Here is a 15,678-nt window from a genome sequence, read left to right as displayed (position 1 = left end):
TAAACAGATCCTAAATATAAACCATTAAATTTTAAAATATTTGAATAATGAATGTTTGTGTATGTCCAAACTCAAAAGTGCATATACTAAATATGTGCAGTCCTTTATAAGTATATTACAACTCAATAAAGATGCTGAAAAAATCCCCAGAAAATTTAGTCTGTACTGAATCACTGGGTTAAAAGTTTTCCGCTAATACTATGCTCATTGAATCATGTTTCTGAGTCTCACAATTCTACATTTTTTGGGGGGGGGGTCTTTTTGAGACAGGATTTCACTATGCAGTTCAGGCTTGCCTTGAACTCACTTTGTAGCCAAGACTGGCCTCAAACTTGCAGCAATCCTCTTGCCTCAGCCTCTAAGTGCTGCGATTATAGGTGTGTACCACCATGCCCAGCAATTCTACAATTTTAAAAATATTGTATTTTAAATAGCTTTACTGAGATATAATTCCCAAATTATTTACCCAATTAAAATGTACAAACCAATGGCTCTTAGTACACTCACAGAACTGTACAACCATTATTACAATGGGGGTGGGGTATGGACAATTGAACTCACAACCTTGTGTGTGCCAGGCAGGCACTTATGTCACTGAGCTAAATCCCTGGCCCTACAACCAGTTTTAATGGATTTTTTTGGGTACTGGAGATCGAACTCACAACCTAGAGCTTGCCAGGCAGGCACTTATGCTGCTGAGCTAAATCCCCAGTCCAAAAACTTCATTAGAATTTAACAGATATTTTGTCTCAAATTCTTTCTTTTTCCTCTGGTAATGGGGATCGAACTCATGACCTTGTGCTTGTCAGATAGTTTTAGAACATTTCATCATCTAAGAAAGAAATTGGTAACCAGTGGTAGTCATTCTTATGCTTTCCTCTCTCCTGTAATTGTATAATTTTTTACAAACTATAAAATTTTAATCTGGAAGTAACAGAATACATAAGAAAAAATTCCAGAACTTTTCTTCAGCCTTTTCCTGCCCAGTATTCATTCACACTCCCAAAGGAGAATACTTACTCTATCTGTGTGTCCAGGAGCCATAGATAATACCTTCCCCCTTTTCCAGTCCCAAACACAAACTGCATTCTTTGAGTCCAGTCCAACAGAGACCAAGCGCTGAGTAATGTCCAAAAAGTCCAGAGGGAATAAAAAAGAAAACAAATCAAAGAACAACTAACTGGATTACAAATGCCAAATAAATTCTATTCATGAATGTTATAAACATAAAAACGTATATATGTGTATTCTATAGATAAGGCAGATGTACTTCATCTTTTTTTTTTTTTTTTTTGGGTCTTTTTGAGACGGGGTCTCGTTATGCAGTTCAGGCTGGCCTTGAGCTCGCTTTGTAGCCCAGGCTGGTCTCGAACTTGCAACAATCCTCCCACCTCAGCCTCCAGAGTGCTGGGATTACAGGCATGAGCCACCACGCCTGGTTTCATCTTGTTAAAACTTGTACATACATACATATTGTTTCTTCCTTAAGAAAAAGAAGATTTCTAATAGTAGGACTGACAAAATATCCTAAATATAATTCTTGTAAAAAATTAGAGATACTAGATAAAATGTAAAAAACAGCTTTTTAAATGTACTGCTAAGGTGCGTTAAGAAAATGAAAACAAAAACAAACATTTCCAGTACAAATCCTAACAGGTAAGAGACCACATACATATGTATGAGATGAATCACATACTCATTTTTATCCTGTAGACTGAAGAGGAATAGGTGATAAATCTAGAAAGCATTAAAATTGTAGATCAATGACAAAAAGCAATGAACCCCTCAGAGTATGGCACACTGCAGAATAATCCCTTAAAGAGAGTTAGCAATGCATGAAAGGTGAGAAAATCTCCTGAACAGTCAGAACCAGAAGCAAAGTTCACATTGTTGAATGACCTAAATTCACAGTAGTCACGAATCTTTCCAGTATGAAGTTGATTTCAGAGTGCTCCTAAGGATTGTGTGTGTCTTCAATTTCAACCACAGAGCATATGCAAACATAAATCTTGTAAGAATACAACTTTCAACACATCTCTCAAAGAATTCATACACACAGAAATTCAATAAAAATAAGCTTTAAAAAATGAAACTGAACACTCTGCAAACATGAAAAGAGGTCACAACAATAAGAAAAATTAATCATGCAAAACACATTAGATATTAGAATTATAAAAGCAATATAAAATAAGCTTAATGAAAGTAAAGAAAAAAGACTTCATAACAGTTGAACATGAACGAAGAATAGGAATCTATGAAACATAATCAAGGAGATGTGAAAAAGCAGATAGAATTTCTAGAAATGAAAAATAAGGCCTGGAGTGGGGATGCACGCTTGTATTCCCAGTACTTAGGAGGTCGAGGCAGAATAGTCACTGAGTTCAAGAACAGTCTGGGCTACATAAATGAGTTCAAGGCCAGCCTGAATTACATGGCAAGACCTGATTTCAAACAAATAAAAAAAAAACAACAATGAAATATAAAAATACAATAGATGAATGAGAGAAGTTAAGAAACATGAAAAAGTGATCTTGTAGTCAAGAATGATTATCAGGGTCTGAATTTATTCCCTGCCACAAATATATAAAGATCTGTAAAAAATACATGAAACAAATGTGTTCAGGATGTAAAGCAATGTGAACCTTAAAAGAGGGGTAAACAAGGTGAGTCTTACAAATACCTGAGCTTTCATTAGGAGGCAATTTCCAAATATTACATTTTTTTCTTTTTGTACTGGGAATCAACTCATGACCTTGTGTCTGCCAGACAGGTGCTGTGCTGCTGAGCTAAATTCCCAGCACAATTTCCAGATAAACACACTTAAAGTGGAACTCACTAAAACCCAGCCGACTTGCTGTTTTGAAGACAGATCCTAGAGTTCAGAGAAGCCAAGAATATAATTTCCAGAGCAGAAAATGAGATCTAAGAATCTTTTTATCAGTGAGATTTGGGAACACTATTCTTTGCATGCATAGAACAAAATTCGTAAGGCTATACTAAGAAGAAACTCTAGAAAATAACTATTAAAGGGGGAAATAAAGCCAGTTTTAAAATCACAAGGGTTAGAAATCATCCAAATTTCTAACAGCCAGAATGGAGAACCTCTTTGAACTGTGTATTAATTAAGTATTCCAGGAGCATCACCCCAGATCCATGAAGGATTTACTCAATTTCAAGAACAATGTTCAAATATTTTAAAGAGATACAATAAAATATAGCACTGAAATATGACATACACAATGGTTAGCATCTAATGAAGAAATTACTGGCATGTGAAGAAATAGAAACACTCATGGTGGTAGGGGGGAACAATCAACAGAAACAAACCAACCCATAAATTATGGAGATGACCAAAATTAGAGGAGTAACTATAACGAAAATGTTCTAAAAGTTCAAATACAACTACAAATGATAAAAAGAAAAATGAGAGCTCTCAAAGCAGAATATAAGCCAGATGTGGTACTGCATACCTTTAATTTTAGCCCTGGGGAACAGGAGACAAAAGAGAAGGAAAAAGGAGGAAAAAGGAGGCAGAAGGTCCAAGGAGGTAGAGGGTGATGGTAGAGGAAGAGGGGGAGACGGTGATGGGGAAAGATGATGGGGGAAAAAGATGAGGAGGAGGAGAAAGGAGGAGGAAGAAAGAAGAAATAAAACTGGTAAAAATAAATAGTGTATTATCTGAAATGAAAATTCACTTTAGCCGGGCATGGTGGTGCATACTTGTAATCCCAGCATTTGAGAGGCTGAGGCAGGAGAAATGACACTCTTTATAATCATGTAGCATAGGTCAAAGGTAAATTAGGCATTTTATTTTGTACTAGCTTATAATCAAAATCAAATTTAAAACTTTTATTATGTATTGGATTGTTCTATAAATTAGAAGAGTTGCAACTGTAACTTAAACCTTATTATATATGAGGAAAATGTTTTTGGAAGTTATCACTTGATACCAGTTAAATTTCTCATTCCTTTGTCCACCTCTCCAGTTTATTATCAAATGTTAGTCCCTGTTTGATGTGGATTTACATAAACAGCCTTTGCAGGCCCTAGCTGTCCTCAATAAAGCAGAAGTTGCCACCATTAGTGTGGATATTCAACTTCTGTCGAAGAAAGCCTCTGGGACAAGAAGGTTCAGCATTACCACCCACTAGGAAACTCATTGATCAGATAAACCCTAAATGATCACTTATAATGTCAAACCTATTAGAAAATGCAAAATATAAGACAATATTCCTAATCAGAATCCCATAAACAATTTATAGAGAGAAAACAGGTTCATTTCCTATTATCTTGTTTTGAAGTCCTATAATGCTTTCATTCTTTTGTTTGGTTTTAGTCTGTTTTCTATTATTTGATTTTATTATGTGTGAAGGCATGGACAGCTATTTTGAAGAAAACAAGACACATTATAGTAGCCACTGTCAATTTTCTGGTCTTATTTTGAAGTCAGGTATGTTTTCATTCTTCTGATTGGTTTTGTTCTGTTTTGCTCTGAGTTTATTGTGGTATGGACAGCTATTTTGAAGTAAATGAGAGACATTATGCTAGTTATCATTGATTTCCTGTTGTATGGCTTTGCAGTCCTGTGTTGCTTGTATTGCTCTGTTCTGATTTGCCTTGTTCTGTTTTGTTTTATTCTTTTTAAAATAAAAAATTCTATAATTAAAAAAAGGTATGTTATGTCCCCTAAATATATTTTTCAAGTTAAACCACTAACATAATCTCAATCTTCAACTGGCAGCAATTCCTCACAGTTTATCTTTCTGTGTATTTAAAATGGATTAATTCCTTTTAAAATATACTACCTCCTACATTACATGTTTGGAGGCAGTAAAGCATTGCTGTTAAAGACACGAGCTTTGGAGTATGACTGACCTGAGTTCCAGCTCTGGTTTCATTTACTAGCTGTGTAACCTGGGGCAAGTAATTTAACCTAAGTCTCAGTTTCTTTATCTGTAAAATAGAGATAATATTAGTATCTATTCCACAGAGTTGTTACAAGGCTTACATGAGATAACGCAGGCTTAACAAAATGCCTGACATTTAGTATATACTACATATCTTTTAGGTAATATGTTCCTATAAAGTTGAAAATGTTACAATGTTCTCATGAAGATTTATGGTGATATAATACATGTACTCAAGAACTTTCTTGTAAGTTGCTTTAAGAAAGCAAAATTGAAGGCTTTATGAAGTGATTTCTCCTTGGATCTCACTCCCAATGCAGTATATGACATTTAAAAAGAGCAAGACCCTTATAATAAAACATCTTAAACTTCTTAACACCTGAAATGATAAATGATTTTTTTAAAACTACTGTTTGTAGATTTAAAATAATATTTTAAATTCCTGTGAAGTAGGAATTATTCTCTTTCCTTTAAAAAAGAAAACAAAATTTGAATATGAAGATAATAAAGGACTTGGAAGATAATAGCAAAAATGGGACAAGAATTAAGTTTCTATAATTGCTAATCATACCTACATAACAATATTAAACCTAGAAGCATATTTTCCTCAAATAAGAGGTTCCAATTAAGTTTTTACAGTCCCTTATCCGAAAGTACTCTCTCATCTCATATGAATCTATCCTACTCAAAGACGCTATTCCACAGACTAATCATAGACTAAATGATGCTCAAAGACGCTAATCACAGACTAAATGAAATAGGTACTGGTTATCTTTTAAAGAGGATAGAATATATTGTAATCTCTGTCTGTAAAATCTAAACCTACAAAACTAAATTTAACTTTAAATTGAAAAGCAGTAACAAATTCTTCTAAAAGTTAAAATGATTTTAAAGTCTAATTTTAATACAAAACTTTTAAAGATTATAAATTCATTACACCTACAAGTCCAACTTTCTTTACAGTATTTAAGTATGATTTAGCTATAACAAGCCCCACAGAAAAGCTTGATTGGTTTAACTTTTTAAAAATCATTCAATAAAAGTAGAAAATAATTTGGAAACTATTCAGTAGAGTGATAATTATATCCTTTGCTTTGAACTTTGATTTCTGTATAAAAAATTCATAGGAATTATCTCATTTTCAATAAAAATGTAATTATAAAAGATGACCTTATAAGTAACTAAAAATTAAAATGCATATCCCATACTTAGAGAAATGCTTTTCCTAAGATAGCTTCCATCTCTCCTGTAAAATACCCTTCTTGGAAAAGGATTACATATAGTAAATTTTCAATATCAATCAGGTAATATTCCATTGAATCAGAATCTCTTTCACTTTCAAGGTAACAATTAACTTAAGTTCTTGATATGATGGGAAAAAAGCCCTTTGTTGTCATCTTTCTTATATAAGTCAATTACCACCTGACCCACATATCTTAACTCTTGGATAAACAAATATTTTTCATCAAATGCTTTTCAATTTAGTATTTATAGATTTATAACCACTTTTTACAGTACACATTTTACAACATTATTAAGGAAAAACAAAAATGTATCACATACCTGTCCATCTAAGTCGAATGCTAAGCAAGCGATACCATGTGTATGAATATCCTTTAGAACTGATACAGTCTGCATAGTGTATGAATCCCAAACACAGATATAAGGTTCTTTCCCAACTTGTCCTGTTGCTACCAATACTCTCTCAGGATGCAATGCAAGACTAAAAAATAAAGAATAAATACGTAAGCAAATAATGAGATTTACAGAACTTTTATAGTATATATGGTACTTATATATCAACATGAACATTAGACTATTTACTTTAAATAACTTGTATTTAAAACAAACAACTAAAAATCTATGTAAAGAGTTACTATTTCTATAATATACTTGATAAACTAGATATATTCATAATTTCTGCAATATGATATGGTGCAATAAACTAAAAAAAGAACTTTCAGAAGAGAACAATGGGAAAATTAATATGCTACTCATCTGTTTTAAGCTCTCTTTTACACTTTACCATTCTTTTTATTGGATAATATTCAACTACATATTAATGTCTAAAAATGGCATTTAGTAGCATTCCTATTATATCAGTAATATATAAATTATATATCACTTCTAAGAAACAGGTCACCTTAATTCATAGGAAGTGATTTATAAAAATAAAATATAACAGTAGCAGTTATGTACATTAGCAAAAAGCAAAGAATGGAAGTAAATTTTTATTTGGTTTGAATTTAGAACATCATATTCACCTTTGAGATGAGAAAAAAATCCTGGAATGAAAAGAGGAAGAATTAGGAGGATATCAAAATAAAATCAATGGACTAGATATAGAAGATACAGAAAAGTGAAGAATCTAAGCAGAATCTTGGGTATCTATCTAGCTTGACTATTTGCACTAGATATGATATTTATCAAGCCAGAAAATCCTAAATGAGTTTCAGTATTTCAAATTATAGTGTCTAGAAAGGAGTCCGATGTTTTATTTCTACCAAAAAAATTTATCTAAGTTCTAAGAACTAAAGAGCATCTGGGTCACTTAGCCATTTTAATTTGTATGAGTCTTCATTTATCTGTAAATTAATTTGAATATAATCCTACAGGGAATTTATCACATTGATATAATTTATAACACGTACACAAAGATAACACACATAAGCAAACATATACACAAACATACATTTTACAGCTTTCATGTTAGAATTTTAATGTAACAAAGTAATACAGTATATAATATCAGTCTATAAAACAACAGTAACACAAATTATGCTTTTGAAAAAATGGCAAACAGTGGGAGAGTAAATGAGTTGAAATACAAGATTGATTCAATAGATGAAATTCAACAAATATATTTATAAAAAATAAAGGACCAATACAACCCACATATACTCATTTTAACAGAAAAATGACTTGACAATATGCAACCCCTTTCATGACATGCAACAAACCAGAAACTGAAAGGAACTTCCTCAAACTGATAAAGGCATCAAAAAAATCTATAGCTAATAATAATGAAAGACTAAAACTACCCTCTCAAGTACAGAAACATGATAAGGGTGTGTTTGCTACTTCATTCAACAAGGTACTAGTCTAGCCAGGACAACTAGATAAGAAAAAAAAGAGAAAAATAGAATTATTTCTACATTCAGACAATGTGACTTTATATAGAAAATTCTAAGAAATCCACAAAACAGTAGACCTAATGAGTTCAGCACGGCTGAAGAATATAAGAACAATATAGAAACTTAACTAAGGCCAGGTGCGGTGGTGCCTTACTGTAATCCCACCTACTTGGGAATCTGAGGCAGAAGGATGACCACCTCAAGGTCAGTTTGATCAACTTAATAAGACCCTGGCTCAAAACAAAAAATAAAATAAAAAGCCTTGGGGATTTTTCTCAGTGGTAGAGTACTTATACATCATGTACAAGGCCTTAGGTTTAATTTCAAGGACTGAAAAAAAAATGACATTCATTTCTCTGCACTCATAAAAGAATAACCAAAAATTAAATCCAGAAAACAAAATCAACCAGTAGCATCAAGAACAATTCACTTATGTCAAAATTTAATGAAGTACTTGTACACAGAATCTACAAAACCCCAGTGAAAAACATTCTGAAAGCTCTAAATGGGAAGACATCAAGTTCTAGGCTTGAAAGTGTTACTACTACTTCTACTACTACTGCTACTACCGCTACGGCTGCCACCACTAGTGCTTGGGATCCAACCCAGAGCCTTTAGCATGCTACCACTGAATCACAAGTGACACACACACTCCTCTTTCATATTTTTAATATGGCAACATATCCTAAATTAATTTAAATCAACAAAATCCCTGCCAAGATACCAGTTCATTCTTGCAGAAACTGAGAAGCCAATTTTAAAATTCAGAAAGACCCAGCATAACTAGAACAATCCTGAAAAAGGCAAAGTTGAAAGATATTTTTCAACTTTAAAATTTATTACTACAAAACTACAGTAATCCAGAAAGTGTGGTAATGGCATTAGGACAGAAATGCAGACAATGACACAGAATTAAAAATCCAATAACATATCTACACATTTTTTGCCAATCGATTCAGTAAGGGTAGTACCAAGATAATTTAATTGGGAAGAAGTTAGTCTTCTCAATAGATGGTATAGGGATACCTGAGTAACCATGTGCAAAGAATAAATTTGGACTCAAACCTCAATTCATATACAAAAGTCAACAAATCAAAATAAAACAAAGACCTAACTATAACAGCAAAAATCATAAAACTGTTAAAGAAAGCAGCAGCCACAGATCTTCATGACTTTAGATGAAGAAATGGCTCCTTAGATATACCAAAAGCAGAAGCAACAAAAGAATAGATAAATTAGACAATGAAAAATTTAAAAATTTTGTTATTTAAGAACAACTATCACAAACATGAAAACACAGCCAGAAAAGAGGAGAAAATATTTGCAGCATACATATCCAACATGGGGCTTCTATCTAGAATCCATAAAGAATTTTTTACAAATCAACAATAAAACCATAAGTAACTCATTTTTTTCCAAAGGGTAAATGCATTTTCCTAAGTAAGGTTACGCAAAAGGCATTTATAAAGATGCTCACTTTTAGCAGTCACTATGGAAATACACAAATCACAATGTACCACACTCATGATTGAAAAACAACTATCAATTATTATTCTGGTAGAGATGAGAGAAATGAAAACTCTTTATTTATTGCTTGTGGAATCATAAAATAATGCAGCCACACTGGAGAACAGTTTGATACAGTTACCATATGATGCAACAATTTTATTTCTAAATACATTTTTACTGGGCATGATGGCGCACACTGTAATCCTAGTACTTGAGGGGCTGAGACAGGAGGAACACTGTGAGTTCAAGGCAGCATGAACTACATAGTGAATTCAAGACCAGCTTGAATTACATAGTCAGAATCCATCTCAAAAACAAAAACAAAGCCATTTGCAGACCAGGGGTAGAGAGAAGGCCACATCAGGAAGCAAGCCCAGTCTGGGAACCAGTGCCATGCAGGGCCACAGCCAGAATAGAACAGACAGACTCCAGCCCCTTCTGGCACAGGGGCTGGCAAACAAGAAGTACCAACCTCCCCACATCCCTCCCTACAACTGTGAGCGACCAGCTTATTGGGATAAACACAGGCTGTGATGATGGCTATGGAGGTGAAATGCAGTTGGATGCCTGTGGTGCTTTGGTGTTTCAATGACATTGCTGGTCTAGGGTCCGTGGTCTGATAATAGGCTCAGAGATAGTGGCACGCAGTGTGGCATCTAGGAAGGGATCTCCTTCTGAGGGTTGCAGCCATTGTTGATTCCTTGTGGTCTTGAAGTCTTACATCATTTCCGTTGTTTTGCTGGATTGGGTTTTATTCTCTTTTGTTTTGTTTGATCATGTCAAATCCAATAGCTGGAGCAGCTATTTCAAAGATAGCAAGATACGTTATGGTAGCAATTTTGGATTTACTATTGGCTTGTTTTGAAATCCTTTATTGCATTAATGTTTTTGTTTTTATTGCTTTTATTCTAATTTGTTCTGTTGTATTTTTACTATGCAACTATTTTGAAGACATCAAGAGGCATTATGGTACCTATTGTTGATTTTGCAATATTTTGCAAGTCATGTGTCTCTTACACTGGTTTGTTTTGATTGGTTTTATTTTTTTATCCGCTTTAAAATAAAAAAATTTAAAAGATGAGTAGTTGTAGCCAAGTTGAGGGTGAAGATAGGTAGCTGTCCAGGTAAAGGGAGGGGATACATTCAAGGACCTTCATACAGGAAAGTGTTTAAACACATCAGTGAGCAGAAAGGAAGCCAGAAGACAGGTGCCTCTGACAATGAGGGGAAGAACAAAATGAGGAAAATGCTCTGGGAACAGGTGGCAGCACAGGAGAGGGCTGGCCTTTGAAGGGCATCCTTGACCTCTGCCATTGTTCTATGACAGTGAGCAAACACTTTTTTTCAGGCCCTAGTTTCCTTATTTCAAGAATAAAGAGTTCTTTCAGTTTTAAATTTTCTAGGATTATTTCTGTCTTGTCTTTTCCTTGTTTCAGAGACCCAATGAAGCACTGTGAAAAGTTGTCCATAGAAACTTTTTAGAGAGAACTAAGAAGAACCACACACACACACACACACACACACACACACAAAATCAGAAAAATAGGCTTTTTTGGTTGGTTGGTTGGTGGTCCCTTCCACCCTTTCTCTGATCACAGGAGTGTGAGATTTTTTAAATTTTCATTTTCTTGTTGTGTTTTTCTTCTTATACCGCCTGGATTTTTAGCTTTTACAGAAAACAGTGCTCCCCACTAGACTTCTGCATCAACCCTTCCCAAAGTGAATGGGAGATGCAGTGGAGGAACTTGGGGTGTTTTTTTCTGTTTATTTTTTTCCATTTTTAAAGTTATTCTTCTCAAGTATATCCAAGTATCAAAGCAAGCAGAAAAAAATTTTAAATGATCTAAAAATTGGTATCTATGTATTTTAAAACTGCACTGTTCTAAATTACGAATTTCTGAGTTAAGCCATATAAGATTTTGGTCATGTACTCTGCTATACATTGATTGCTGCAACACCAACATCTGAGCAGTTACTATTTTGTTAAATATAGATGCTGTCTGTCATGGAAGGGAATAATTACCCACATTTCATGTTGTGGGTCTTAGTAGAATCCTTATGGAAAAGCCAGGCTTGAGAGAAACAATCCAGCTTGCTTCAAGAAAGATGCTGCCATTACCCTCAGTTTCAGGCCCTGACCCGGGAGGGTAAGGACTGTTTGCTTTGATCATGTCAACCTGTTATGGGCATATCCACTGGTTTTTGATCTCTTCTTCCATTATGTCCTATAATGGTCACCAGCAGAGATGGGATCATGGAGTCTATGTAGGATCAGCCAGCAGAGACCTTCAAACTGATGTACACAGACATGCACACACCCATGCACATGTCCTAAGGACAGTTCCAAAGACAATGTATTTCTCGGTCCTCAAATTGCATACATACGTCATCCTAACACTGGTCTATGTGAGCAGAGATCTGTAGTCCAGTGTCCTCTGTCCCCTTTCTCTTGTAGTTTCCTCTGACACATCTCTGATCTTGTGGTCACACTCTGCACTATAATGGAAGGACCTCTGGCACACTAAATGGAGGAATGATATAAAACACTGTTCCTTGTAAAGCCCCTAAGGAAACAAATAGAATGACCAGGTAACAAGATTTTGCAAGTCAGGTAGCACCTTTATTTACTTTTGTCAAACTTTAAGGGTGCTCAAAGAATGCTAGTGATGAATAATGACCACGGTGTTGCTGGACAAAGAACTTGTGAAGAATTCACCGAAATCAAGAGATGCTGCTATGACAAAGGCCCTCCAATTCTGGCCACTTCTTAATGTGATTGCTTTTATATATTTTATTGTTAGAGAAAGAAAAATACAATTTAAAAGACGCAAAAACTTATCTCACTCTAGCAGTGTATGATGTTCAGAAAATCTGCCGGGTTAAGAGATACATTTCCAATAAACATATACTTTTTCTTTAAAAAACAAATAACAGGACTTCCGGGAGAACATGGCGGATAGATAGCAGCAGCTTCAGAGGCTCTCTGAGAAACCACACTTAAAATCCAGGAATGGTGCCGGGCAAGAAGTCCTAACCAAGCGGAGATATACTTTGCCGACTCAGGAACGAACTAAACTAAGAGAAACCAACTGGAAACGCAATCCCGGTGATATAACAGGAACAGATAAGGTCTCATAGCAGAAGCTGGAGCCCGCGCCACTGGAAGCCGCAATTGGAATTTCCTGCAGCCGCTGCTGCGTCTCAATCAGCACAGCAAGGAGAGAGGCGCAAAAGCTCTGAGAGTGGGAAGCAGTGAATGGAACTGAGAGTGGGACTGGCCGGGAGCCCTGCATCCACCTGTGGTAAGTGAGCAGATCGGGGACCCTTCCATAGAGTAGGAGGATTCAGCAAAGGACATACTGGGACCAAAAAGACTAGCCGGAACAAGACGCTGCAGTGTCCTTAGTGGCATATTCCCCTCTCAAGCGGGATTGGTGGGGAGTGCCTGGCCTGGGTGTCATCACTGACTTAAGACCCAACAGGCTAGCCAAAACCAGGTCCCAGTGCCTAGAGGTGCACCCTAGCAGTGAAGCTTTCGGTAGGTTGACCTGGAGGGGCGGGCCAAGCATAGGCTGCCCAGGTCTGTGTCTCTCTAGTACACTGCAGGGGGCAGGAACACCTAGCTGGTGCAATTCAAACAAACTGTAACTGACAAAGAAAGAAACTGGGCCTCCTATATATGCTTGTATAAAAGGTACAAAAAATATGGGAAGAGGGAGCAACAAGAAAGGGTCCTCGGCCCTCAATCCTGAGAAACATGCAGTATCAGACATGGCACCAATAGACATAAAGCGCTATCTCCAGAACCTCATAGACGAGTTCAGGAATGAAGTTATTAATAACCTGAAGCAAGATACAAGTAGAACAGTTAGAGAAATGCTAAGCACCACTCAAGAAAAAACACATGGTAGAATGGAAGAACGGAAAAAAAGGGGAGAATTGTTTGATGGAGAAAATAGAGAAAACATAGAATATGTGAAGCAGGTTCAAAGAGATTACTAGGAAGCTAAAAACTCTATCAAAAGCTGGCATAACAGCTTGAAAGAAACTAAGGATAGACTATCTGAACTGCAGGGCAGATTTGTAATGTGGGAGCATGAAATGAAAAACTTCTTAAAAATAACAAGAAAACAAACAGCAATAATACAAAGGCTAGAAGATGATAAGAGGATCTATAACTTAAGAATTAAGAACATAAAAGAAGAAGTAGGGACTCAAACAAATGGACTACAAAAGCTATTCACAGAAATAATCCAAGAGAATTTCCCTAATTTAGCAAATGGTAAAGATACTCAGATGTATGAGGCATACAGGACCCCAATCACCTACAACCCAAACAGAGCTACACCCAGACATATAATAATCAAAATTCCAGAAATCCAATATAAGAACAGAATATTAAAGCTGTCAGAGACAAGAAACAGATCACTTACAAGGGAACACCCATCAGAATTACAGCAGACTTCTTGGCACAAACCATCAAATCACAAAGAGCGTGGGGGGAAATAATTCAAACTTTGAAAGATAATAACCTCCAGCCAAGATTGATATAACCTGCACAATTGTCCCTGGAAATTGATGGAAAAACAAGGTGCTTCCAGGATAAAGAGGAACTAGGGGAATTTGCAACCATCAATTCAACTCTACAGAGAATACAAGGAAAATATCAAGAGTCCAGAAACAGTGGCAGAGAGGCCACAATGAATGGAGCAGAAAGAGAAATGAAGAAGACAAACTGACAACAAACGACAGAAAAAGAGCTCAACAGAAATGAGGCAGAGAAGATTGGATGGTAGGAACAGCTATTTTGGAGAAAACAAGACATCATAATAGCTAATACTGATTTAGTATCATCTTGTTTTGACGTCCCATCAAGCTTTAATTCTTCTGTCTCCATCGGTCTTAACAGGTTGTATCTTATTGGATTTTATCATATGTGATAATATAAGCAAAAACTTTTATAGACAAAGAGATTATACAGAAACCATTGTTCATTTTCTGTTAGTTGGTTCTAAATACCCTGTAATACTGTCATTCTCTTGAATGGTTTTACATTGTCTGGATATGTTTGATGCTACTGTATACGAAGTTATACTCAAAGATTTCAAGGAAAGAGACACTATGATAACTACTTTTATGTCAGGATATCTTGTGGTGAAACGCTATTTTGCTTAAATGGTTATGTTTTGACCTGTGCTGTTCTGTTGTTATGCCCTCTTTTATCTCAATCCCCTTTTAAAAAAATTATTTACTTTTTTATTTTTATCTTTTTAATTAAGAGAAAAATAAATAAAAAACAGCAGGGTACATTATAGTAACCTACTTTGATTTCCTATTAACTTGATTTGAAATCCTGTACTGCCCTCACCATCTTGTTTTGACTGATTTTCCCCTATTCTGCTTTGCTTGATAGTACCAAGTTCAAAAGTATAGGCAACAACTGTGAAGACAGTAAGATTCATTATGACGCCCATTCTGGTCGACTATTATCTTCTTTTAAAGTCTTGTAATGTCTCCAAGTGCTTTGGTTTTATTCTTTACTGTTTTGTTCAATTTTATTATAACTGATGATATAGGCAATTCTTAAGATAGCAAGACGCAGTATGGTAAACACTGTTGATCACCTTGTATTTTGTTTTTACATTATCTATTATGTCCATCCTTTTGATTTGACTGACTCTGTTCTGATATGTCGCATTTGGTTTTACACTCTTCAAAAAAAATAGTAAGAACTGTGGGAGTAATAAAACCCAAAATGTGTAATTGTCATTGTATAAAAGAAAAGAAAGTGCTCTAAAGGTTATAATTGCATATATGTTTAAGTGTGTAAGATAGATAACCCTATTACTGAGTTTTCTTGGATTATTGAAGAGAACTCTTTGCAGTCTCACTGTTTGAAATTTCACTTTATATGCTTTAATTTTGTAATTTGGACAACTATTTCTAACATGAGAATATGTAATGTATTAACTAGTGATTTCTTACTGTTTATTTTTTAAATGTTGTATTACTTGTACCCTTTTTGTTTTTTCTTTTTCTCCTTAAATTAAAAAAAAAGAAATAACAATAACAAAAAGCTAAATATATTTTTAAAAGAAATGAAAAAATTTACAGAGAACTGTTCACAG

The 15,678-nt window shown here is 35.0% G+C and overlaps 1 protein-coding gene across 13 annotated transcripts in view; it reads right to left on the bottom strand.

Annotated features, from left to right (window-relative positions):
* Positions 1–15,678, bottom strand: part of Eml5 (EMAP like 5) — a 205,438-nt gene that overhangs the window by 134,663 nt on the left and 55,097 nt on the right. For 10 of the 13 annotated variants that reach the window (XR_010044824.1, XR_010044825.1, XM_063240926.1 and 7 more), the window contains exons 2-4: positions 6,471–6,630; positions 4,876–4,953; positions 1,021–1,119 (exon numbers count right to left, since the gene is read on the bottom strand). Coding sequence is in view for 11 of the 13 variants with exons in the window: in XM_063240926.1 (XP_063096996.1) it covers positions 1,021–1,119; positions 4,876–4,953; positions 6,471–6,630 (337 nt within the window). In the remaining 2 variants the exon portion in view is untranslated. Of the gene's footprint in view, positions 1–1,020; positions 1,177–4,875; positions 4,954–6,470; positions 6,631–15,678 lie in introns of all 13 variants that reach the window. The other 3 variants (XM_063240924.1, XM_063240925.1, XM_063240922.1) reach the window with 2 other exon arrangements.

Source organism: Cavia porcellus, unplaced genomic scaffold (assembly GCF_034190915.1).
Source record: "Cavia porcellus strain 051 isolate PalLab524CR breed Dunkin Hartley unplaced genomic scaffold, mCavPor4.1 scaffold_31, whole genome shotgun sequence".
Lineage (NCBI taxonomy): Eukaryota > Metazoa > Chordata > Mammalia > Rodentia > Caviidae > Cavia > Cavia porcellus.
This window is presented reverse-complemented; position numbering and strand designations above follow the sequence as displayed.